Below are 23,894 nucleotides of genomic sequence, written 5' to 3'. Positions count from 1 at the left end.
ATAACATAACATAACATAACATAACATAACATAACATAACATAACATGATCTCTGCTGGCACCAGGCGTGCACGTGATGCACATACAAGCGTGTAGGCAAAAGTCATATAAGTAAATAAATCAATCTTATAATAAATAAATAAACAAATAACATTTTTTTTAATGTCTGCTAATGAAACGAAAACTCCTGGCCAACGAAAGGCTACTGGGTATTATCAACAAAATGGGAGTCCAAAGTCATCAGTGTGTGCCGAGGAGAGAGACAGTGGGGGGACCTACTATGAAGACGCCACGTGCTCAGCCCCACTAATCATGCCTATACTTCATTTTAGTCAAATGTCTCCCATAAACTTTTTTTTCATATTATGAAGAAATAAATAACAACCTGATGCCTTAAAATTTATACTTTGTGTCAGTATTAATAAACAATAAATAAAGAAAAAACAAAGTTAGATATTTGTTAATAAATTCCTCAAATATGGGCAAGTTGACACCTGTGCCAGGACTTCAACCCTGAAAAACATAAATATTACACTCACACTCTAGAGTTAGAATGTTCCACCTCCACCTGATTTAAAGTTATTTAGATGCTCTGTGCCTCAGGTTCCCCATCTGGAAAATGGGGTCAATAGTACTTACTCACAGGTTGTTGTGCAGATGATACAGCACCTAGCCATGACTTAGAACAGAGCTGAGAGCACAATGAGCACTCACTGGGCACCAGCAGTTACTACTAACAACGACGAAGAAAACCAGGTTAACAGACTCCAAGGAAAAAATAGACACTTAAGACATGACGTAAAGACAGCAGGTAATGAAATTCAACAGACGCTTTCCTGACCCACTTAAAGCAACGTCTTCTAACTTATTCCAAAGATATGATTCCACTTATTTTGCAAGGGAAAAGAAGTGTTAAATTCAAGATACAACTACTGAAGAGTGCAGACTTTACACCCCAATGGGAAAAGAACCCTTATTCTCCCTTGTCTTCATGCCCTATGTGATCCCTAAATAGGGATGTATCTAAGAGGGACCTGGTTATCTCACTGCTTGTAGTTGATCCCAAAGGCCTATTATCTTAGAAAAACACTGAAAATGAAATGAAAGTTAGAAATGGTGGTGTATGCTACTCTCAGACGGGCTCAAAGGGCTGGGTTAGGAGCTTCTTATATTAGGCCCACGGGTTCAAGGTGAACCTGGGTCACTCCTTAAGCTTTGTTCTTCTTGGGTTGTTCCTGTTAGGAAGGAAGAAAACAGGGAGGAGAAGGCAAAGAGAAAATGAAACATGACAACTGGCAACTGGAGGTAAAGGTAAAGGCAGCTGAGACCTAGGTCTTAAGAACAAAGTAGGAGCTGGAGTGACGGCTAGGTGGGTAAAAGCACCACTGCCTTCCCAGGGGACCTGCATTCTGTTCCTAGTTCATTCCATCTGAGCAGCTCGCACAGCTTGTCCCTCAGGTTGTCTTCTGGCCTCCGTAAGCCAAGACATGGCTACCCTCACACACATGCATAGTCATACACAAGTAAAATTAATCTCAAAAAACAAATATCAAAGTTGCCTAGCACTGTCCTACAGAATCAAACAATTCCCAAGTCAATTAATTGAAAATAGTTAAAACTAAGTCTTTTTCATCAGCAAAATTCCTATCTTCAGAGGTTTTGGGTGCTTGTACTCATCTCTCCAGAGTTTATTTTATGAAGAACAAAGAGCAAAAAGCTGTAAAAGAAATAAACAACAAAAACATCACAGAGGCAGATGAGAAGCCAAGTACATGGACACAGCTTTCCACTCTAGACCAATGGGACAGAGAGTGCAGGCAGTTAACACCACACTGCCCTTCTGCCTGCTCATTCTGATTATAAAATTCTCAATTTCAAAGAAGAACTCAGAAAAGTTCAATTGTTCAAAATTTAAGTTTCACTCTGAATAGGGATAAAAATAACTTTTCTTTTTTTCTTCAGAGCTGGAAATGAAACCCAGTGCCTCACACATGCTAGGCAGGCACTCTACCACCAACCTACACCCTCAGCCTGATAGTAATCTTTTTAAGCAAAAGAAATACTCTCACCAAGGAGTAAATGAGGATGCGTGTCACAAAGCCACCAGCAGAAGAGCCATCCACATCGCACATTCCACTGACAATTCACATAGAAGCCGGCCAAATTCGGACTCAAGGAGTTGCCAACTTACATGTGAAAATGCCACTGAGAACAGACTAGAACGAAATCAAGAGAAGCTTTCTGGGTATCGGCATGCAAAAGAAGGCGTCACTTCTATTAAGCAGCTCGCATTCAAAGCCTAGGCTACTTACAAACCATACTCTGCTTGGATTTGCCTAACACAAAAAGCATGCACAAACGCATGCCATTCCCTTTACTATAGATGCTGCTCCTGTATCATCCAGTTTATTTGGATATACGGGCAAATTAAAAATAAAAAACAACGACACACACACAACCATGCCTATTTACCTTGAATGGGATAAGAATAATGTGCTGGGCTTGGCTGGCTTGTGGTTAACCCTGTAGTGCAGGTAAGAACACTGTGTTGACTTGGAGATGGAGTCTGAATTAAACCACTTTCAGGTTTCATACCTGGCCACAGTGCACCTGAATCAGATAAAGTGGACCAATTACAAACAACGCATGGGGCTGAGGAACACAGCTATGCTTTAAATACCAGCTGGCAGGTTTCAAGCCGAAATCTTAAAGCAAGTTTGCTTGTAGGAGAAAATTACTCCACTTACAATACACCACAAGCAAACATATTTCCAAGAATTCGAGCATGGGGCCACAGGAACAAAACCTTGGCCAAGAGCCCAACAGTAGCATGTATGTACCTTTACCTCAAGGGTTGCAGCAAGTGACCAAGATTCAGAAAAGAGTACACGCCGGTTGTGGTGGCGCACATCGGTAGATTTGCTGAAGGAGGCAGAGGCAGAAACGAGTCCTCTAAACCAGAGCGTTTGTCAGAACTAACATCGTCTAATGAGAAGTTCAAATTGGCAAGGTGGGAAATAGTCTATGTGAGTTAAAATTCACTTACCCATAGAATAAGCAAGTTTTCTAAATGCCTTCGTGACAGCTTTGTTAAACTGATTATTTTATAAATGTTGTTTCCTAGATTAGGAAAGGCATGCCAGCTTTTCAAAACAGATTAACAGCATCACACAGGCCCCAGATGTGGTTCAATTGGTAAAGAGCTTGCTTAACATATATAAAGCCCAGGTTTTAATTCCACCACATAAAGTGGGCATGTCTACAGATGCATGTCTATAACCCAGCACTCAGGAAGAAAAGGTAGGAGGATCAGAGTTTTGATGTCATTCCTGGCTACCCAGCAACTTTAAGGTTATTCTTGGCTACATGAGACCGTGTTTAAACAAACAAACAAACAAATAAATAAATATAATCTATAAATACACACACACATATATGTTAGCTGAGTGGTGGTGCTCAGCAGGCTGATACAGAAGACTGTGAATTCAAGGCTGTCTACACTTTATAACATCACACCATCTAAAACAAAACAAAACAAAACAAAAAACACCTTGAAATATGTAACTTAGGAAAAAAGTTATACATAATTCTATCATCCAAACATCCAAACTTAACTACTATTAAAGGATCACAGAAAAATTACCCATAGTTCTCAGGGCACCCTGCTCTATCACTCTCTGAGACAGGGTGTCTCACTGAACATGGAGCTGGGATCACAGTGACCCCCTGTGCCTCTGGGCCCAACCCCTGATGCAAGGTTGACGGGTACACTCACTGCTACACCCAGCTTTTTACACGGGTGCTTGGGATCTGGACTCATATCCTCACTCAGGCTTGAGGAGCAAGCACTCTTTCCCACGGAACCATCTCATTGGGCCACTATTTTATGTTTTTACATTTACACTTAACAAGACTCGGCGCTGTGATTCTCCGTGGTTTTGTTACACTTATTATCATTTACATGTTACAGTAACTTCTGTATTTATTGTAAGCAATGTGATTGCATTTCCCAAGTTGGTTTAGACCCTAAAGAACCCGATTTGTGAACATGCTTACTCAGACACGGCATTAAAGCAACATCTCACCAACACCAAAGCATCAACAAGAATGTCTGTTGGCCTTCTTACTTAGCATTTCACTCTCTGCGGCAAACTTTTACCATGTGCACCAGTCTTCCTCAGCCCTGAGATTACAGGCATGTACCATCATGCCAGGCCAGAAACTCAAATAGATTGCTTTTTTTTTTTTTTTTTTTTGAGGAAAGGAGGAATAAAAGACAATATGAAAACTGCCTTTAGCATCCTTGTAGCTTCTGTCCTTCAGACATGTGAATATACTTCTTTAAAGGCACCCTGTGCAGAAGTCCTTCTACTAAGTCATGTGACTAAACGTTGAGTCCTTTAGGACTATCACACAGAACATAGGAGGAAAGCAAACCATGGTTTTGTTTTCTTGTTTTAAATGCAGAGTGTGTGCATGTGCACTCTCACGAGCTCATATCAAGGTCTGAGGAGAGTTTTCTCTGCTTCTACCACGCAGGATCAGGAATCAAGCTCAGATCATCAGCCTTGTGCAGGCACCTTTACCTGCTCAGCTATCTCACCAGCTTTTCTTCATTCAGTCAGTCCTTTATTCATTCATTAACTTACTCAGTGACTTTTTTTTTTTTTTTTTTTTTTGAGCCAGGATCTATCTAACTACATAGCCCAGGCTAGTCTTAAATGTATGTCCTTTGCTTCCCCGACCGCTCCCCCCCAAAGTGACTCTATTTGCGTGCTACATCTGGTTTAAAACCTCAATTTTTTGTGTCTGCATGTGTATAACTTTTTAGTTAGTATACAAATGGGTTTCACTGTGGTATTTTCATGTATGTGTCATGCTTTGTGCTCATTCACACCCCCCCACACACACACACACCTGCCCACCTCCTTTTCCATAGTCCACTCTGCTTGGCATCTCACCAGATAATTCCTTTGGCTTTCTTATCACATGCACTCCATAACCTTCTCTTTTACCTGTTCCCTTAAAATCTCTTCTTCCTCTTCCATGACTTTCTAGTTATAAAATCCCTCCCTGCTTATATACAATGTGAACCTAAGTCCACAGACAAGAAAACATTTGGTGTTGTGAGTTTGGCTTGTTTTGCTTAACATAATCATTTCCAACTTCAGGTATTTTTCTGTAAATGTCATGACTTCATCTTTCTGGGTTTTCTGTTTCTGCTGTTTAGACCCTGAATTCCCTCCTGATCCTATTGCCTCTATTTCAGAGTGCCACCACACCTGGCTGCAATCCTGGTGATGGACATAAAGGCAGGTTCCATGTCCAGACCATTGTGAATAGTGAAGTAATAAACACGGATATTCAATGATCCCTGTGATAGGTGACTTATTGTCCTTCAAACATAAACCCAACATGGTGCAGCTAGGCCACAAGGGTGTTCTCTTCTGATCTTTTTTGAAAAGCTCCACAATGGCCACACAAATATATATATATATATATATATATATATATATATATATATATATATATATATATATATATATATATATATATATATATATATATTTTTTTTTTTTTTTTTTTAATATAAGGGGTTGGTAATTTGGCTCAGTGGTAAAGTGCAAGGCCCTGGGTTCAGTCCTCAGCTCTGAAAAAAAAAGAAGAATATAAGTTACAGGGGATGAGAGACAGCTCAGCAGTTAAGAGTATGCACTGCTCTTGTAGAGGCCTGAGCATCCAGGCTGTACAGCCCACAGTTGCCTGTAGCTCCAGTTCCAAGGCATCTAACACCTTGAAGTGTACACATAAGCATCTACCTTCCCCACAGATCGTTAAAAAGTAACAAATAAATACAAAAAGACTCTAATGGCTGCTGATTCTCCATTATGGACATACTGTAATCTAGCACATGCTTTTCTATTCCATACATAATGTTTCTAAGTTCTTACTATTGTGCATAATGCTGTAATGAGTATCTCTGTTAACAAATTTTTGTATCTCTGATTAGTTCCACAGGATAAATTTCTAAAACTGAATGTAATGTGGGAAATGGAATGAACTTTTAATATGCATTACTAAAGTCTTCTACCTCACAACAAAGTTCTTTCAAAATAATCAGATCGACGCTGGCTCCAAGCACACTTTGTGAGCCTCTGCACGAACATCAGTACCCTTCCTCACTCACTCCTTAGCTTACAGACGCGAGACTTCCAGACCCTTTCCTACATTATCCAACTTTCCATAACTCTGCAGAGTATGAGTAAAGATTACTCCTAACAATGTTTGTAGAGTTCTTCTGATTTTTTATTTCAAGCTGAACCCTGAGATCATCTTTTTGATACAGACCAAAATTTAGGAGAATTTAGCAGACCAAGGCTTAAATCTAATCCTAAGCATTTACTAATTTTAGGACTTTGGGACAATGACTTAACCAAATTTAACTTGCTGAAAGGGGACAATGCTACTTAGCTCTAAGGCCTGTTTTAAGGAGTAAATGAGGCAATAATGCAAAATGTGAAATCCTATCCTAACCTATTGCTTGATACAGGAAACATTAAAAAATGTAAGTGTAATGAAAATTTATTTACTTAGGGTTTTTGTGGGGATTTTGTTTGCTTGTCTATCTGTTTGTTTGTTTGAAATCAGGGTTTCATTTAACCCAGGCTGACCTCAACTCATGGCAATCTTCCTGCTCAGTTTCCCAAATACTATAATTATAAAAGTAAGCCACTATGACTGGCTATAATTATAATGGTATTTTCCAGAGTCTACTTATCCCTGAAATATATTCACGGACTAGTTAACCTGAAAACAGCACTAGGGTAACATACTACAACATTGACTTCAAAAGTAGTATTTTCTTATATATAAATGAAAATATTACCCAAAAAAGGCCTTGTATTAAATTCTGAGAAAATAGTATTTATTTAAATTAGTGTTGCATTTATGTGTATACACGCTCTCACACACATAATTTTAAGAGTATTTGTTTAACATGTATGTACACAGTTGTGGATCCACAGTATAGCTTTGTGAAGTTGGTTTCTCCCTGAATCTCTTTATGAATTCTAGGGATTAAACTCAGGTTGTCAGACTTGTGCTTCGGAGCCTTTACCTGCTGAACCTTTACCTGATGGTTCCCAAAAAATGATTTTTAAAGACATGGTGGCACATGCCTGCTAACCCAGGATCTGGGAGGTAGAAGCAGAAGCATTAGGAGTTAAAGACCAGATTCAAATACACACAGAATGCAAAGCCAGCCTGACAAAGACAGCCTTGAAAGACAAATATAAGGCCTGTGAGATAGCTCAGCAGGTAAGAGGCACTTGCACGCAGGCCTGACACGTTTGATTATCCCAGATCCCACAAGGTGGCAGCAGAGAGCTTACTCTCACACTTGTGCCTACACTCAGTCACATGCACACAAAGTTAACAAAATTGAAACAAAGAAGATACAGTAACCTTAAGAAATATTACAAATGGGCCAGAAAGATGGCTCAGTGTTTGAGAGGTTAGTTATTCAATCATGAGAACCTGAGTTTGCATCCCTGCACTCTTGTAACAATGTAAGCAATCCAAGTTTCAGTATGTGCCGGGTCACAGGGCTATACTGGGTAAAGATAGGAAGATCACTGGGGTGTGCTGACTGCCAGCCTAGCCCAAAACACAGGATCCAGGTTCAGAAGAGACTGCCTCAAAGGGCTTAGACGGAGCGACAGAGCGTGATACCCAATAACCTCCTTCAATACTTAATAACCTCTACACACACGTTGCATGCCCATACTCACACACAGACATACAAATATATTGCAAACATTTCGTGTAACTTCTCTGAAAAATGTGTCACTAACCTAGCTCTTTTGTCAGTGAGCCTCACACAGGACTTGCTGGCGCATGTCAAGGCATGACCCATGGTGAACAACGCCTTGGGAACTGAGCGGGCTCCAGGGAAAGCAGCAGAGGGCCTGTTACTGCAGGGCACTCTGGAACCTGGGTTGCTCTTGAACACCATTTTGTGCCATCTGTGTTAAACATTTATATTCAATTGATAAGATATGTTTGTTCTTGTTGGATGTCATAACACAGCTATAGAACCCAATCTGGTCAGTGCACCCTGAATCTGGATATAGCCTTCTGCCTTGCTTTCATACTTTCCCACATATAATCTATAGTATGAGACAAGCAATTGTGTTTTAATTGCTCTGTCCTGAGAAATTTCTGGGAAAGGGCTACTCTGTTATTATTTAGTATGTGCTTACTGATGTTTACTTGTATGTTTTTCTGATCATGGTTTTCTTTTTTTTTTTTTTTAAAAAAAAAACATTTTCTTTTAATATTTATTTATTTATTTATTTATTATACAGTGTTCTGTCTGCGTGTACACCTGAACACCAGAAGGGGGCACCAGATCTCACTATAGATGGCTGTGAGCCACCATATGGTTGCTGGGAATTGAACTCAGGACCTTTGGAAGAACAGCCAGTGCTCTTAACCTCTGAGCCATCTCTCCAGCCCTGATCATGGTTTTCTAAACTCAAAAAACCTTTCTTGGAGTATCGTGTTTGTTTCATTTATGAATAAAAGTGCACTGAAACTAAAGACTGTCTACAGAATCAGACTGTAATCCACCTCATTCTTTCCTCAGATCCCAGGTACAGCTGACAAAGTGCTCCATAGGTTGACTGAAAAGTTGACCATTACTTAGTCAAATCAAATCAACATAATCAACTGATTATTTTCTCACTCATTTACTCACAGGATAATCCATGTAAGTTTCTCTCCCCTCCAACTACAACAAACATATTCTGAACACCCATATTTACCAATTATTCTTCATGATACAATTCCTTCTCTAAGTTCTCAGCAGAGCTCTACTTACAGAATTTTCTTTTTTAACATGAGAGATGGACAGACTATAAAGGGCCCTGTGTTAAAGAATGCACAGAGCACCTGTGAGGTGTTTATTAACTGAGTTCTCGGCAGCTGAACCCTCTAAAACTAGAGTCACAGACAGTGGTAAGCTGTGAGTGCTGGTAACTAAACCTGAGCCTTTGGCAAGAGCAGCAAGTACTCTTAACTGTTAAGCCATCTCTCCAGGCCCCCACCAAACCATAACTTTTAACATATTAAGTTAAATATTAAAATAAATTTTAAAACTAGGGCTAAAATAGAAGAACAATAAGGCATACTGTGCAAATCTATCAACTTATATATGTATAAAAACTGTCATGGATATTAAATGTTCAAATAACCTCAAACTAATTTCCAATATATCCAAGATACATAAAACTAATGAAAACAACTTCCTATACCTGTGACTTCAGATGTCTTCCATTCTAAAAGCACTTTTGTTTCATCAGAACAACATCTGATCAATTTGGGGAAGGAGCAGTGGGGAAGGAGAGGGGAAAATTAGCCAAAACAAAACAAAAACAGAAAACAATGATAAACAACACAAAACAAAAACCTACCGTGAGACAGTCTCACAGAGAGTATTTAGGCTACATGCTTTTTAGCAGAAATATATTTATATTTGTTTACCTTAGCATGGCACTATGTCCTATATAAAGTAAGTAAAGTCGGCGGTAATTCCTCAGGTTTCCAAACACTGACTTCCAGCTTCTCACTGGGTGTGATGACGCACACCTGTAATCACAGTTCTCAGGAAGCTGAGGCAGGAGTACTGAGACTTCCAGGATGGCACTGGATACACAGCAAATACAAGGGTGGCCTGAACTAACGCAGCAAGATTCGTAACTCAGTGTCGGGGAACCCATGATTGGAGGGGCCTGAGCTCCAACCCCAGCACGGGGGGGACAACCCAAGTTTCAGAGTAAAGAGCTTGGAAACAATCAAATTTTGGTGAATGACAAACTAATTATGAAAAAGTATAAACACAGCTTCCACCACACACTTAATAAGAAAATACTCCACAAATGACAATGTGTCTTCCTCTTCTTGGTCAGCCATGCTTGTTTTCTGAGAAGGGACAGAAGTTTGATTGATTCTTGAGAACCTTTCACAGTAGGACAGCTTACCGAAAGGAGGTAGTCCGTATGTTTGGGTTGCCTGAGGGTAGACAGCATAGGGTTGAGACTGCTGTAGTGTCTGGTACTGAGTCTGACCAGGGTAAGCGGTTTCCGACACAGGAACCGAGAGGATATGTGCATAAGGTCTAGAAAAATCAAGAAAATGAAAACTTCCATTATGTGGCTCATTTTAGTTCATGAAAATGGGTGAAACAGTTAATATCACTAAAATAAATAAATCTCAGAATGAGATTATCTTTTTTTTAAAATTAAAAAAAAAAAAGGCCTCTATTATGGTCAGAAAACACAAGTTTTGTCCTTTCCAGGTTCTACTATCTATTTTCCCAAGGATTAATTTTATTGAAAATCAAACAGTTTCAAACAACTTCCCAAGTTCTAGCTATTACCCTACAAATAACAGTGTTATAGGCAAAGCCCCAAACAAGACACAGGATTACTTATTTATGCTGTATTTGGATAATGACTGAGCTCTGGGCTGGGGACACAGCTGGCAGAGCACTTGCGTCTGATTCTTAGCACCACGTAAACCAGGCATTGCGGTGAAAATCTGTTATCCCAGGACTTGACAAAGGGGAGGTGGGGGTTGAGGGGCAGGAGGATCAAGAGTTCAAGGCAGTCAGAGGTGGTGGCACACGCCTTTAATCCCAGCGCTTGGGAGGCAGAGACAGGAGGATCTCTGAGTTCAAGGCTAGACTGGTCTACAGGGTTCCAGGACAGCCAGAGCTACACAGAGAAGCCCTGTCTCTAGAAAACAAAACAAAACAACCCAAAAAACAAAAAAGCCAGGGAGCAGAGGTGTTCTCCAGTATCCTCAACTCATGAAGCAGGAGCCAGCTTGGCTAACAGACCACACTTCAGCACACTGCCACTAACTGGTGCCAGTCACACCAGAGACAGCCAAGGAATCAACCTCACCAGAGAATCCCCAAGACTTCACCCTGGCTTGCAGTCTATCCACTATACCCTATGTGTAACTTCTACTTATTATATTTGGCATCTTATGTTACATGATAAAGTGCTATTATGCATCATAAAAGTCTTAATAAATATGGGCTGGAGAGTTAAGTTATAAAAAGGGAAAAGATTCCCCCCCCCCAAAAAAAAAAGCACTCTGGAAGTAGACAACAGAGGAAGGCTAGAAAGCAGCAGCGTGTGCACTGAACAAACGACATGTTCTGGGACAAGAGAAAAGCCCCAGAAAAGAGAGCAAGGGTTTCAAAACCTGAGAGGAAGCCTTGCACTAATCCTCAGGGAGGTGCCTTGAGAAAGCAAAAGAGCATGCAAAAAGAAGGAAGATTGAAGCATGGCCCTCGAGTGGCGGGCTAGAATGCAGACAAATCGGAAACAACTGGAAGGCCCTGAACTCACCAAAGAATGGCAAGAACAGAGCTATTCTTTACTAAAGATTAATGTCATGCTGCTTTCTAAAATGGATTAGAAGGGAGAAAAACAACATGGAGGTCCAGATAAACAAGGATGTTAATGGAATGGTACAGTAAGTGATGAGGAGGTGAAAATGACTGCAAAAGGCACATCTGAATACAGTGTCTGAATGTAGCAACTATGTATACATCAGGGATAAATTTGGTGTATGCAACATATTCATTTCCAACAGACACTCAGAGACTTGTATTAGTCAGATCTAAGCCTGGAAAATAATTTCAACAGTTGATACTCAAGTCGCATGAAATTACTCTGAAATAGAAGTGTTTCAGAATGGCCCATTTCCAGATACTGTAAGACCACAGTGTCCTTTCCTTGCCTTTACAGATAATATCACCAGGTTAGAGCTAAAGTATTTAAAAAATTCATCATCTCACTATTCTGTCTTTCAAACGAAGTAACATGCTACACGATGAAGACAGAGAGCCTGCGGAACTGACATGTGTTTCCCATTTAGTATCTAATCTAGGTGTGCCCAATCTGCGGCCAGTAGGCTGAATCATCCCAGGGTAGCTCTGAACAAGACTTCGTACATTTGTAGATGACAACGTAATGTCACATGTCCAGAGGGTGAACATTCCTATAGCATGGAAAGCCTCCCCGTAATACTTCCAAAAGACAGTGTTAATCTCTCCAGAGAAGATTAACACTTGAGAATGGCTGGTCCAAGAAGACATTAATATTAACACCAACATGTAGAAAGCTGTGATTTATTTAACTAAAGGTATAAGTAAATGGTACAAGGGCGGAAAAAGGTCACTTTCCTCTCATAATAGGGATCTCTCACCTCTGCTACCAATTTCTTCGTGAACCTGTGTTTGCAAGTGCATAAAAACACACTGGTTTAATGAGTGCAGCTATGTCTATGTATGGATATAGGTCCATCCCTCATTAATACACAATTGCAACTTATATAAAGATTGTTCTGCACCCTACACACCTTAAAGATGACTAATCTGGCTGGTCATGAACACTGACCTTACACTATGGAGGCCTAAATGTACCTCTTTGCAACTTTAATCCATTACACTTGTCTCATTCAAGCTCAATTGTTTGTAGTTCCAATTGGGAGCAATGTTGAGCTGTTTTTACTGATCCATATGTCAATGTAGAGAAAAAAAAAAAAAAAAGGATCAGATCACCAAAATACTACATTTTGAGTGCCTACCTAACCACAGTCAGTTCCTATGTAATAGCAATCTATTCCAGAAACCACCTGATTTTTAAAAGGATGACAAGAGTATATTTAGATGTGATAAAAATTGGAGTAAAGACAGAGAGCAAGAAAGGTGAAAAAAGTTATATGTTAAATTTGTAATGAACCTAGAGAAAAAGTCTGGAAATAATTATTCGACTTACTTTGCAGAGTACATTTGTGAGGTATAATCACCGGATGAACGAGGGATGTAATCCGTACAAGTCATAACTGAAAGAAAGATATTGTCAGGTAAAAAGTTAGAGCATTTTAAAGAATCAAATGGGAAACTTACTTATCTTACGGATTAGTCCTTCAAAGTGAACAACACACAACCTGGATGCCAAAGTGTCAAAGACCGTGCAGCAGAAAACACCTCATTTTTGTGTTTACAGACCTGTTTGTAGAGTTTAAGAGGCAGTAAAAGAAAAAAGACAGGACAGAGGGGGACAGGTGAACACAGAAAAGATCTGAAGATAAACCAACTAATCCCTATTTTACCATCACTGACCTAAACTATCTATGGAGCAAAACCCCCTAGGCTCTCAACCATGCTTATTGACAACCTTGGAAAGGAAAACCCTTATCTAAGAAATCAAATGGTGTCTCTGACATCTTTAAACTCTGGACTGCTTACTCTATTCTTTGCAAAAAGCCCTAGGACTGGCTTTGTGAGGCAGGTTTGGTGTAAGTGCCAATCTCCTTTGGAAACCATTGCTATTGCTAAGCAGAACCGGCAGCAGCACAGACAGGAGCAGGTTCTGTACTACCACTTTCTGCTTTATAATACAGACTTTAAGTCTGGCCAACCAGATGCTCTGAGACCCACGGGGCGACGTACTTTTCCAGCTGGTGTCCTTTTTCCCTCCATGACTTTATCTGGAAAAAGCTGCTATGAAAGCTTGACCCTCATGGTCACAGCTAGGATAAACGCCATAAAAATGTGGCTCAAGGTCAACAAATGCTGAAAGCCACTCATTAGGCTCCACTTCAGTTCATTATACACAGAGCTGCGCCATAAATGCTCTGACCACACTCCTCAAGTGTTCAGACTTCAATATCACAAAAGGTGCTGTTCTGTTGCAAAGATGGACTAAAAATGAACCATCTGCCTTATATCCAGCTAGGTTCCCTGAAAGAATGACTCACACAGAAGTAACCATCAGAAGATGAGGGGCCAATTCATACCCAAGAGAAAGATAAGCTAGCACTGAGTTTATATAAAGATCTTGTCCAATGCCATTGTCTGAGGTTTTTAAAAGATTATTAAAAGTAGCCGGGAGCAGTGGAAGCAGAGGCAGGGAGATCTCTGTGAGTTTGAGGCCAGGCTAGTCCACAAAGCAAGTCCAGTACAGGCAAGGCTACACAGAGAAACCCTGTCTCAAAACAAACTGTTATTAAAAGCTTGAATATCATTTTTACTTATACTCAGATTGACAGAAACTAAGGTAATCTCAATTAGATGTGAATTTTTTATCCATCATGGAACATAGGGTAGGGTCATTCAAATTCTCCAAGATGGTTTCCTCTCCATTGACAGGTTTTCAAACCCTTATCTACCCTTCCTTCAATGACAGATTAAGACTAGAGTTTGGCAGTATCAAGAAACTGATGGATTACAAGGCCAGGGCATAATCTGTTATTATACAATAGGGGGTTAAAAAGTAGTATACTGTCGTAGACTACAGTAACAACGTTAGGACGAGGCAGAGTGAAGCTGTAACACACCATTCTGATCAGCTCTGATATATGGAGTGAGGGAGACAGGGACGCGCAGGATATTTCATTTGGACAGATGGTGGGGCAGTGATACAGCTTCCTAGGATGGGCATGTCTGGGAGAAGATCTGACTAGGTGAAAGACAGAAAGGCTTCTTACATATTACATGTGCCTTTGCTTTCAGACATTAACTAGAGATTTCAAGTAAGTAGTTGGATACACAAATGAAATCAGAGAAATCACACTGGATATAAAAATGTGGGATTTGGGCATGATGTTCCACACTATTAATCCCAGCACTAAGGAGGCAGAGGCAGGCAGATCTCTATGAGTTCAAGGCCAGTCTGGTCTACCTAACAAGTTCCAGGCCAGCCAGGGCTACATAGAAAAACCTTGTTTCTAATTATCAACTAATTAATTAGTTGGTTAATTAATTTGGGATTTGTTAACAATATATGACATTTAAAGTAATATAATGTAATGGATGGGAGGATCACCAAAGAGGATGCTAGCCTAGAACCCAAAGCTGAAGCCTTCCAATATTCAAGTACAGCTAAAGAAGGGTCATAAGGGAAGTGAGAGAAAACATGCTGAGAGGGAGACTATGAGGAGAAACAAATGTCTACTAGAATTGGCAGTATGACAGCAACTGAGGACCTTGGCAAGCAGCTTCCCAGGAAGAGAGACAACAGAAGCTACATCAAACAGCTGAAGAGTGAACGGGTGGAAGAAAGGAAGCAGAGGCAAATCTTTTCTGAGGTTCTGATATATCATGAAACACAGAGAAAATCATAAAAGATGTGGAGCAAAGAGAACTTTTGTCATCTTTTAAAGATGGCAGATAGCAGGGCACATCTCTTCAGGAAAAGAACTAGGAAGAATGTGATAATGCCGGAGTAGAGTGTGAGAATCATCATACCAAGTCTTGGGGAAGGCCAGAGGGGTACAGAATGCAAATACAAGGACTTAGACAAGAATACTATTCTGTTCTAGGAAGGAAAAAGGAAGCAAGACAGTATGGGCACAAACACAGGCAGGCCTAGAGATGGGGACGGTGTAATAAGGGAGCTTCTTGTGTGCAGCTTTTGTTTGAGAAGACAATAGTTAGGCTTGAGGAAAGATGTTTTGAAAATAGAGGTGGTGTGAATTAAGAGGAAAAGCTCATCAGAAAAATGCAGACTTCCCAAACACACTGAGTACTCACCTAAGCTGTGGTTAGGACTAGGAATAACTACTCAGTTAAGTATGTAACTCCACCTAATGATGCTTAGTTATTTGTTCACATTTACAGAGAAGAGGAAGAGCTGACTGAAATTAAGGTTGGGAAAAAAAGCATAAGGACTATTAAAAACTGACAGGTAAGATTACTTGGTTTTAAGTTTTCATTTTAACTCTTGAACAACAGTCAGGCATTAGCCCACTAGCTTTTTTAATTTTTAATAAAATGCTACTATTTTTAGAAGTTCAACCTCCAGATAAAATTAAAATTACTGAGTATGACTCCTTGGATGAGCCAATCCATGAGACTGTCCTCAACTGGTATGTCAGTAATGCTTATTACAGTACATATATGAGGAAGGGAAGAGGGACCTTCTAGATATATTCTGGACAACCCAGACACTCAGGAAAACCCCAATTAAACAAGAATAACATCACTTAGTTGTAAGAATAACATATCCACCATGCATAAAACATGGTACTTACTTTCTTCTGACATGCTAAGATTTGATGCAAGGCTGGATGTCTCAGGCTTCTGATCACTGACATCCGGGTTGTTTACTTGACTAGGAGAACCAAAGCAAACACATTAGTTCTGATGAGTTCCTGCGATGCTGAACAATAACCTCTACCATCTCCTCCTTGGCTATCACAGTAAGAAGTAAGTCTAGATGACCTCCCTATTCTTAGTTATTTAGCAACTAAGGTGAAAGAAGGAGGACCAGAACCTTCAACCGTCCACTGTTTTTTTCATATCCCTAGACCCCTTGAAGATTTTATCTGACTTGGAAGCCCCAGCTAAGTCACAGACAAGCCAATTTTTTCTCTAAGATCATACATTAAGACAACCCTGAACATCTAACAGTGCTGTCACTTAAAAATACTGTATACACTGCATCTGATGGATCATAATGTAATGTGCTGGTGTGTATATATACTATGAGATGATAAACTAAGCTAGCTAATAAACCAGCCACCTTACATGCTTATTCACTGTGGTAAACAAACAAACAAACAAACAAACAAACACATTTGAAATAAATTCTTTTGGTAATTTTGAAAGCTACAGTACTTTATTTCCATGCCATTCCATGTATCTGCTACTTTGGCTAAAAGTGTAACAAAGCAGGAAGATGTCTTATTAGACAGAGTGGGTCATCATCAGTTACAAATTGAAGTTTTTAAAGATTACATGTGTTTGTTCCCAAGGAGGAGTTCTGAACCCTTAAAACCGTTCAGTTTGCTTTATTTCTCTTTTAAAAGAAAAATTAAGTTTGGCATGGTGGTGTACACCTATAATCCCAGCACTAGGCAGATGTAAGGCAGAAGGATCAGGATTTCAAGACATCTTCTAAAATACATGAATCGGAGGCCAGCCAAGGCTACAGGAGTCCCTGAGAAACTAAAATGTTGCAAGCATGACACTAAAATTGTAGAATGGAGTTGGCTCCAAGTTGAGTCCTTTTAATAATGTTTTCCTCTTTTCTTTCCCTTTAAGACACTGGATTCAGTCACTTCCAACCACAATGCCATATGCTTGGAGTCCAGATTCTATCTTTGGTGCAGAAGGATTTATCATGAACTTAAGGTCAGTATGGCTTATAAAATTAGTTTAAAGCCAGGCTGCACAATAGAATGAGACCCTCTCTCAGAAAACTAACTTTATTACCACTAGTGCAAGCTCTAGAGCTGGAATGGCAAGTTCATAATCCACTTTTCGAATACCTAGCTGTATGGCTTGAATAAGTCACTAATTTCTCTAGGCCTCAGTTTACCTGTCAGTGAGGAGACAAACAGAACCCACCTCACTAGGTTATAAGAAAAATTATAATACATAAAAAATAGGCAAGTCTAGACACAGCAAGCACACAGTAACCACAGCTGTTCTAGTTCCTGTTTCCAGCCATGCACCCTTCCCACATTTATGTCCCCCAATAGGAGCCTGCTTTACTCTTTCCTCCCTAGGAAGAGGTAAAGGCCACAGGCTCTACATAAGAGAACAAAAACGTCTAACCAGAGGTAAAAGTGGTTTCTATACAGCAACATTTAAAGCTCTCATATGACCTCTGATAGCAAAGCATTAATTAATAAAGACTTTTCTTCTGATCTATTTTGAATGTTAAATTAAATTTTCCCCAACAACATTAACTTATTTATTTGTGTTTGTGTGTTTTTTGAGATAGGATCTCACTCTGTAGCCCTGGCTGGCCTGAAACTGAATATGAAGACCAGGCTAGCCCTAGACTCCGAGATTCACCCACTTCTGCTTTGTAAGCACTGGGATTAGTGGCATGCACCCCCACGCCTACTAGTTTTTTATTTTTTTAATGTAATGAGAGTTTTGCCAGCATGCATGTATGTGGACCATGTGTCCCCGGTATTCATGGAGCCAGAAGAGGGCATCGGATCCCCTGGAACTGGAGTTACAAACAGCTGTGAGTCACCTATGAGTCCTGGAAACAAAATCCTTTTCCTCTGCAAGAGCAGCCAGGGCTTGTAACAGCTTAGCCACCTCTCCAGCCTAGATATTTAATTTTTAAAGCTACATTTTCAAAGTTCAATTTTATCTCTGTCAAATGGTTACATTTCTGAATAGCAATGTACAACCCAAATTATGACTATAAAAATTAAAGGGAAAAGAAAATAAATGACATGCATTAGTTATACTGGTACAAATCAAAATGTCTAAATCATTATGGTCACCTGAATTTTAGATAAAAGTTAAGGACTTCTCAAACACATACACACCAAAAAAAAAAAAAAAAAGTTTAAAAAGTCAAGAAACAACAACAAAACACATGCAAGCTGGGCATACAAGCCTATAATCCCAGCACTCAGGGAGGCAGAGGCAGGCAGATTACTTTGAATTTGAGGTCAGCCTGGTCCACAAAGCAAGGACAGGACAGGATAGCCAGGGCTATACAGAGAAACCCTGTCCTGAAACACCAAAGATAGATAGATAGATAGATAGATAGATAGATAGATAGATAGATAGATAGATAGATAGATAGACAGACAGACATATAGACAGACAGATATAGACGCCTGAGTCCCTCATGCCTATTTAAGCAGAATCACACAAGGAAGAGCAAGAAACTGGCCCAGAACTTCACTTTCCAATGCAATGACAGGTTGTCTTTTCTGTGTACTTGGGATAAGTCTGAGCTTCAATGTTATACCCACTACTGCAGACTATTTTTAGACCCTGAATCTTAGAAGTCATACATACTCCTCCACACTGAGCACAACAGCTCTAGAGGGCCTTGGATTCTAGTTTGCTTCTGGAATTTTGTTTTCACAAAATCTCCTTCATATTCATATGAGGAGGCAGACTGGAAACACACCACCAAGATGGTGAATTAATTCTGGCACTGTGTTAAATGTTTAAAAGTGTCCCTAGAGAAATCATATACTGTCTGAAAATATTATTACTCTCAGAACATATAAATGTAAAATTTTACATAACAAAAGTTGCTTTAAAAAATAACAAGAAAAGTAAAACACTTAAACGCCATAAATTACACAGTCCAAATACCTTCTCACTCAACAGAACTCTTGTCTATTATCAATGATTGATAGAGAAGAGGAAAAAATAAAATTATCATTCATCCTTAAAAGGAAGAAAATTCTTTTTCAATAATTTATTAATTTTATTTTATGCGCATTAGTGTGAAGGTGTCAGATCCTTTGAATTGGAGTTACAGACAGTTGTGAGCTGCCATGTGGATGCTGGGAATTGAACCTGGGTCCTTTGGAAGAGCAGACAGTGCTCTTAACCACTGAGCCAACTCTCCAGCCCCTGGAAGAAAATTCTAACTGGGCAGTGGTGTCACATGTCTTTGATCCCAGCACTTAGGAGGCAGAGGCAGGCAGAATTCTGTGAGTTTGAGGACAGCCTGGTCTACTGAGCAAGTGCCAAGATAGCCAGGGCTACACAGAAAACTCTTCCTCGAAAAAACAAAAACAAAAAAAAAAAAAAAGAAGAAGAAAAAGAAAATTCTGATACGTTATAGAGACATAACTTGACAAATTATTGCTAAATTTTTTTAAAAGTCTATATATATATATGTATGTCTTTTTTACTATATCTATAAAACCTTACAGTCCTTTTCACGAAGCGTTTAGAATAACTGACAGACTAATCTCACAGGAACAGAGAGTGGACTAGAATATGTTAGGTACAGGAAAGTTTTGGTTAAGAGGTGTGAAGTTTCAACGTGGGAAGTCACTAAAGGTTAGAGACAAGCAGCACAAGTTCATGTACACACTGCTGCTCAATTATTCTTTTAAAATGCTTTAAGGGATGTGGAATGTAGCTTGGTGATAGAGCACTTTCTAGCTATAGAAGGCCCTGGACTCAATTCCCCTAGTATGGCTGGCGGAAGGGAAGTTTTAAGCGTAGACATGGTGGTTAAAGTCTCTAAATCTCGGTAGTCAGGAAGGTAAGGGTTATAAGCTAAAGGCCAGCATGACTGACACAGTAAGACTGTCAAGGGAAGAGGAAGTAAATGGTAAATTTTATGTTGACAGATTTAACACTTACTAAAGGAGGAGGGGGACTGCAGAAAATACAAAGTTAACAGGTTCTTTACATGGCAGGAAAACTGACTTCCCAGGAAAAGGAAACAGAAAGTATCCACAATAGATTTGGTGAGAAGCAAAATGCTTCTTTTTTAATGTCTTGAACTTGTCTTTGAATTAGGTAGCAAGTTCCCTAGCTAAGTGAACACAACGGTGGGATGCTAAGAGAAGGACTGTAGGCAAAGCTGAAAGGAAGAAAGAATTAAGATGGCGTTTAGACAGCAGGACACCAGACACACAACGAAGGGCGTCTAAGTGTGTTTGAGCTGTAACCATGAATGTAAACTATAACGAGCCGGTATAGTTTCACGCTGTTCTATTACAGTGTTATGGCGATAAAGAATAGATAAATGATCTGGGTTTTGGCAAAGTTGTGATTTTACTGTCAAGCAGATTGGAAATATGCACAGAACAGGTGGACCACTGGGCTCGGGCAAGGATGTACGTTTGCTGGCAAGCATCACACAGGAAAATGGAGAAGGCCAACACTTTTAAGGAACTGACTATAGTAATAGATCTTATAACATAATCAGCATTAAGAAACGGAAATCCTTTTTTGAGAGAAAGGCCAGTGGGTGATAGAGAAAATATGCTAGAAATTTAAACAGAAAGTATGGCCAGAGTGGAAGTTCCAGTGTAAAAGGTCTAGAGTGATCTATGTGGTAAAAACAGCAATCTTGAAATTCTTGTGTTGGTAATGATAGAGTTACTGGCTCAGATGGTCAGTGGACAACTGACAGGAGGCACAACTCTAGAAAATGACAATCCTGATGGAGACAAAGCATGAGATGCTAAAAAGACAGCTCCTTTCTACAGGAGTAGAGCAAATGTCTAGGGTATCACATACTCAACTCATAATTAATGCCACGTTCTTTGTATTTTCTTATTTCAGTCTCTCCTTCCTATATTGTATATTTGACTGAAGAATGTATCATTTTTCATTTATGAGTTTCTCTATAAATGCCTGCTACATATGAAATTAAAGTAAGTAATGAAGGCATAACAACAACAAAAAAATCTGCATACATATTAGAGGGAAAGCTACATTGAAGAAGTAATTGTTTGCTACACAATCCTATTTTAAAGAGAATTTTTAATCTGAAACCAAGTAATTTCAAAATGTAAAGGTGACAGTGAGGACCAAAAAGGCAGTTGTCAACAGAAAGCAAGCCCTGTACTAGTCAACATATGGTAGAGTTAGTTCAAGCAGATCATTAAAAAGAAGCCCAAGTCTAGAATACCTTAAAGTTTGTTCTCCTGGTTCCTGCATCTTGGGTTTTTTCACCTGCAAAGATCAGTACACACAGAAATCAGTGCAGTGATCTGATTCTGAAACCCTAGTTGTTCAAACACAGTTGGCTCTCAGTATCTCGGGGGGCAGGTTCCAGAAACCTTCACTGATAGCAAAATCTGTACAGTCAAGCCCTTTATATTAGCATGCACAGTTCTCCTGTACTTCAAGCCATCTCTCAATGACTGACAATAGAGAGTGCATAACCGTATGTGAGCAGTTGTTATACTGCATTATTTAGGAAATGAGAGTGTCTATATAATATGTGTACTAAAGAATTGTTTGTGCTCACTATATTCACCTTCAGTTGATTGAATTTACATATTGACACCTGGTAGAAAAGGCTGACTATACATTAACCAAAGGCCACAGCTGGAATGTGCTGGTGTAGAACATACTCCCCTATACTGTCCACTTCATTATGAAAATTTTAAAACTGTGTGCTAACTTCAGGAATTTGATGGGGATGAGCTGCTAAGCCCAACTGCCTGAGACACAAAATCATGTACATTAAATACACATAACATACACTTATTCCTATGTTTTCTACTCACCAGAAATCTGGTAACAAATGAAGGGGAATGATCCCATCTACTTAAAGCATTTTTTTGTCCCTTAAATACATGGGGGCATAAAGCCAGCATTCTTCAGTCATAGTGTAACATGGCAAAACAGGAAATAAAATGGCAGACTCTCTTTTATTTTTTGGAAAAACAGCATAGAGCAAATACTTCTAGCAGGCCACAATTCGCTAACAGTGAGGGGGCAAACCACCAGTGTTATCAGGAACAACCTTACAAAACACAGCAACCCTATCTACAGATGGAGGCCCCTTTCTCTGACTGTGTAAGCCTCTACCTAAAGAGGAGAAAACAGAGTGACTAAACATAGGAAATACCCAAAGACTAGCTCAGAGATAAAACACCCACTTAGTGTGAGCGGGGTCCTGCATTCAATCTTTAGAACCAGATACAAGAAAACAAAAACAAAACAAGACAACAACACCTACCATACCTACAAAAAAGGAAGAAAAAGAAAGAGAGAGAGAGGTGAGGGCTCACTGCAATTTATAGAGTGAGCATCTACAAAGAAATAGTTATTATTCTCTGGTGCTTTGAAGAATTTGTCTCAAATAGTCAGTTGAGCCATTCATATTCTAAAAGTTTAAACTGTCAACATTACTGCAGAATGTCATACTCTTCTCTCAAGTCCTCAGTTTTAGGATGCTGTCAATGAGGCGACATTAAAGCAGCACTCCTCTTCCATTCCTCCCTGCCACCGCTGTCGAATAAAGCAGCAACAAGCAGTAAGCAGTGCACTTCTTTGCAGCTGATTCAAACGTCTCTCTCATTCACTGGGACATTTTCAGAGATGATCAACACTGGCCTGATAATTGTGTTTCTACGTCTCAGGTCACCCAGACGGGTGATTCTGAGAGCACACGACTGTACTCTGAGCACTCAGAGGCAAAAGCAGGAGGACTGCCAGTAGTTTACGGTCAGCCTAGATACAAACTGGGATTTTGTCTCAAAGAAACAAAATGGGTTCGTGAGGTAAAACTTCTGAGTCTGGAAGGTCAGGACTCATTTAAAATCCTATAAGCTGGATGTGGTGGCACACTCCGGTCATCTTGGCACTTAAGAGGCTTGAGGCAGGGGGCTGACTCATGAGGGTCAAGCCAGTCTGGGTTTCCGAGTGAGACACTGCCTCCAAAACAGAAAGAAGGGCGGTTCAGGGAGGCTCTCCCTTACAGCCTACAGAGATTCCCCTTCATGGAAGAGAGAGTGGCATTCAGTTCAGTCAGTCGTTCAGCCTCGTCGGTCTGGGGCAGAGGCGCTTGTTCTATCATGTTAAGGATCTCTACTACAAGCTGTGAACTCACGCTTTCTCAGAGTCTGTACCTGTCTACTTGGCTTCTACCAGATGACAAAGCTGTAACTCCCCAGAACCTAGCTCCCTCTATCTAATTCAAATACTCCTTTTTTAGATGCTATCTTTAAGACAGGGTCTCCTGTAGCCCTTAGAACATGTTGACTTAAGAACATGTTAGGCGGCAGAGGATGAGCTTGAACTCCTGATTCTCCTGTCTCCACTCCCCAAATGTCTCCATTAGGGTTTCCATCAATGTGATAAACACCACGACCAAAGCAACTTGGGAGCAAAGGATTTATTTCATCTTACACTTCCAGGTAATAGTCCTTTACTATTTGCAGGGTGCTGCTACAGGCAAATAGAGATGGGGGCCATTTTCTCAACCGAGGTTCCTCCTCTCAGATGACCCTAGCTTCTGCAAAGTTAACAAAAAAACTAACCAGTACACCAGGTGCTGGGATTCCTAGTCTGCACGGGCTTGGCTGGCTGTTTGCCGTCCTAAATCACAAAACAGCCTGCTGGA

General features: G+C 39.9%; 1 protein-coding gene across 5 annotated transcripts in view; it reads right to left on the bottom strand.

The window, feature by feature from the left end:
- Eya3 (EYA transcriptional coactivator and phosphatase 3) overlaps window positions 1-23,894 on the bottom strand; it is a 78,892-nt gene that overhangs the window by 34,522 nt on the left and 20,476 nt on the right. For 3 of the 5 annotated variants that reach the window (XM_055611375.1, XM_055611377.1, XM_055611376.1), the window contains exons 3-7: window positions 21,450-21,493; window positions 16,114-16,193; window positions 12,855-12,921; window positions 10,041-10,177; window positions 2,473-2,610 (exon numbers count right to left, since the gene is read on the bottom strand). In XM_055611375.1, the coding sequence (XP_055467350.1) occupies window positions 2,473-2,610; window positions 10,041-10,177; window positions 12,855-12,921; window positions 16,114-16,193; window positions 21,450-21,493 (466 nt within the window). The remainder of the gene's footprint in view (window positions 1-2,472; window positions 2,611-10,040; window positions 10,178-12,854; window positions 12,922-16,113; window positions 16,194-21,449; window positions 21,494-23,894) is intronic. The other 2 variants (XM_055611378.1, XM_055611379.1) reach the window with 1 other exon arrangement.

This window comes from Psammomys obesus, unplaced genomic scaffold (assembly GCF_907164565.1).
Source record: "Psammomys obesus unplaced genomic scaffold, mPsaObe1.curated_primary_1811, whole genome shotgun sequence".
Classification (NCBI taxonomy): domain Eukaryota; kingdom Metazoa; phylum Chordata; class Mammalia; order Rodentia; family Muridae; genus Psammomys; species Psammomys obesus.
Note: the sequence above shows the minus strand (reverse complement) of the source record. Positions and strands in the feature narration are given on the sequence as shown.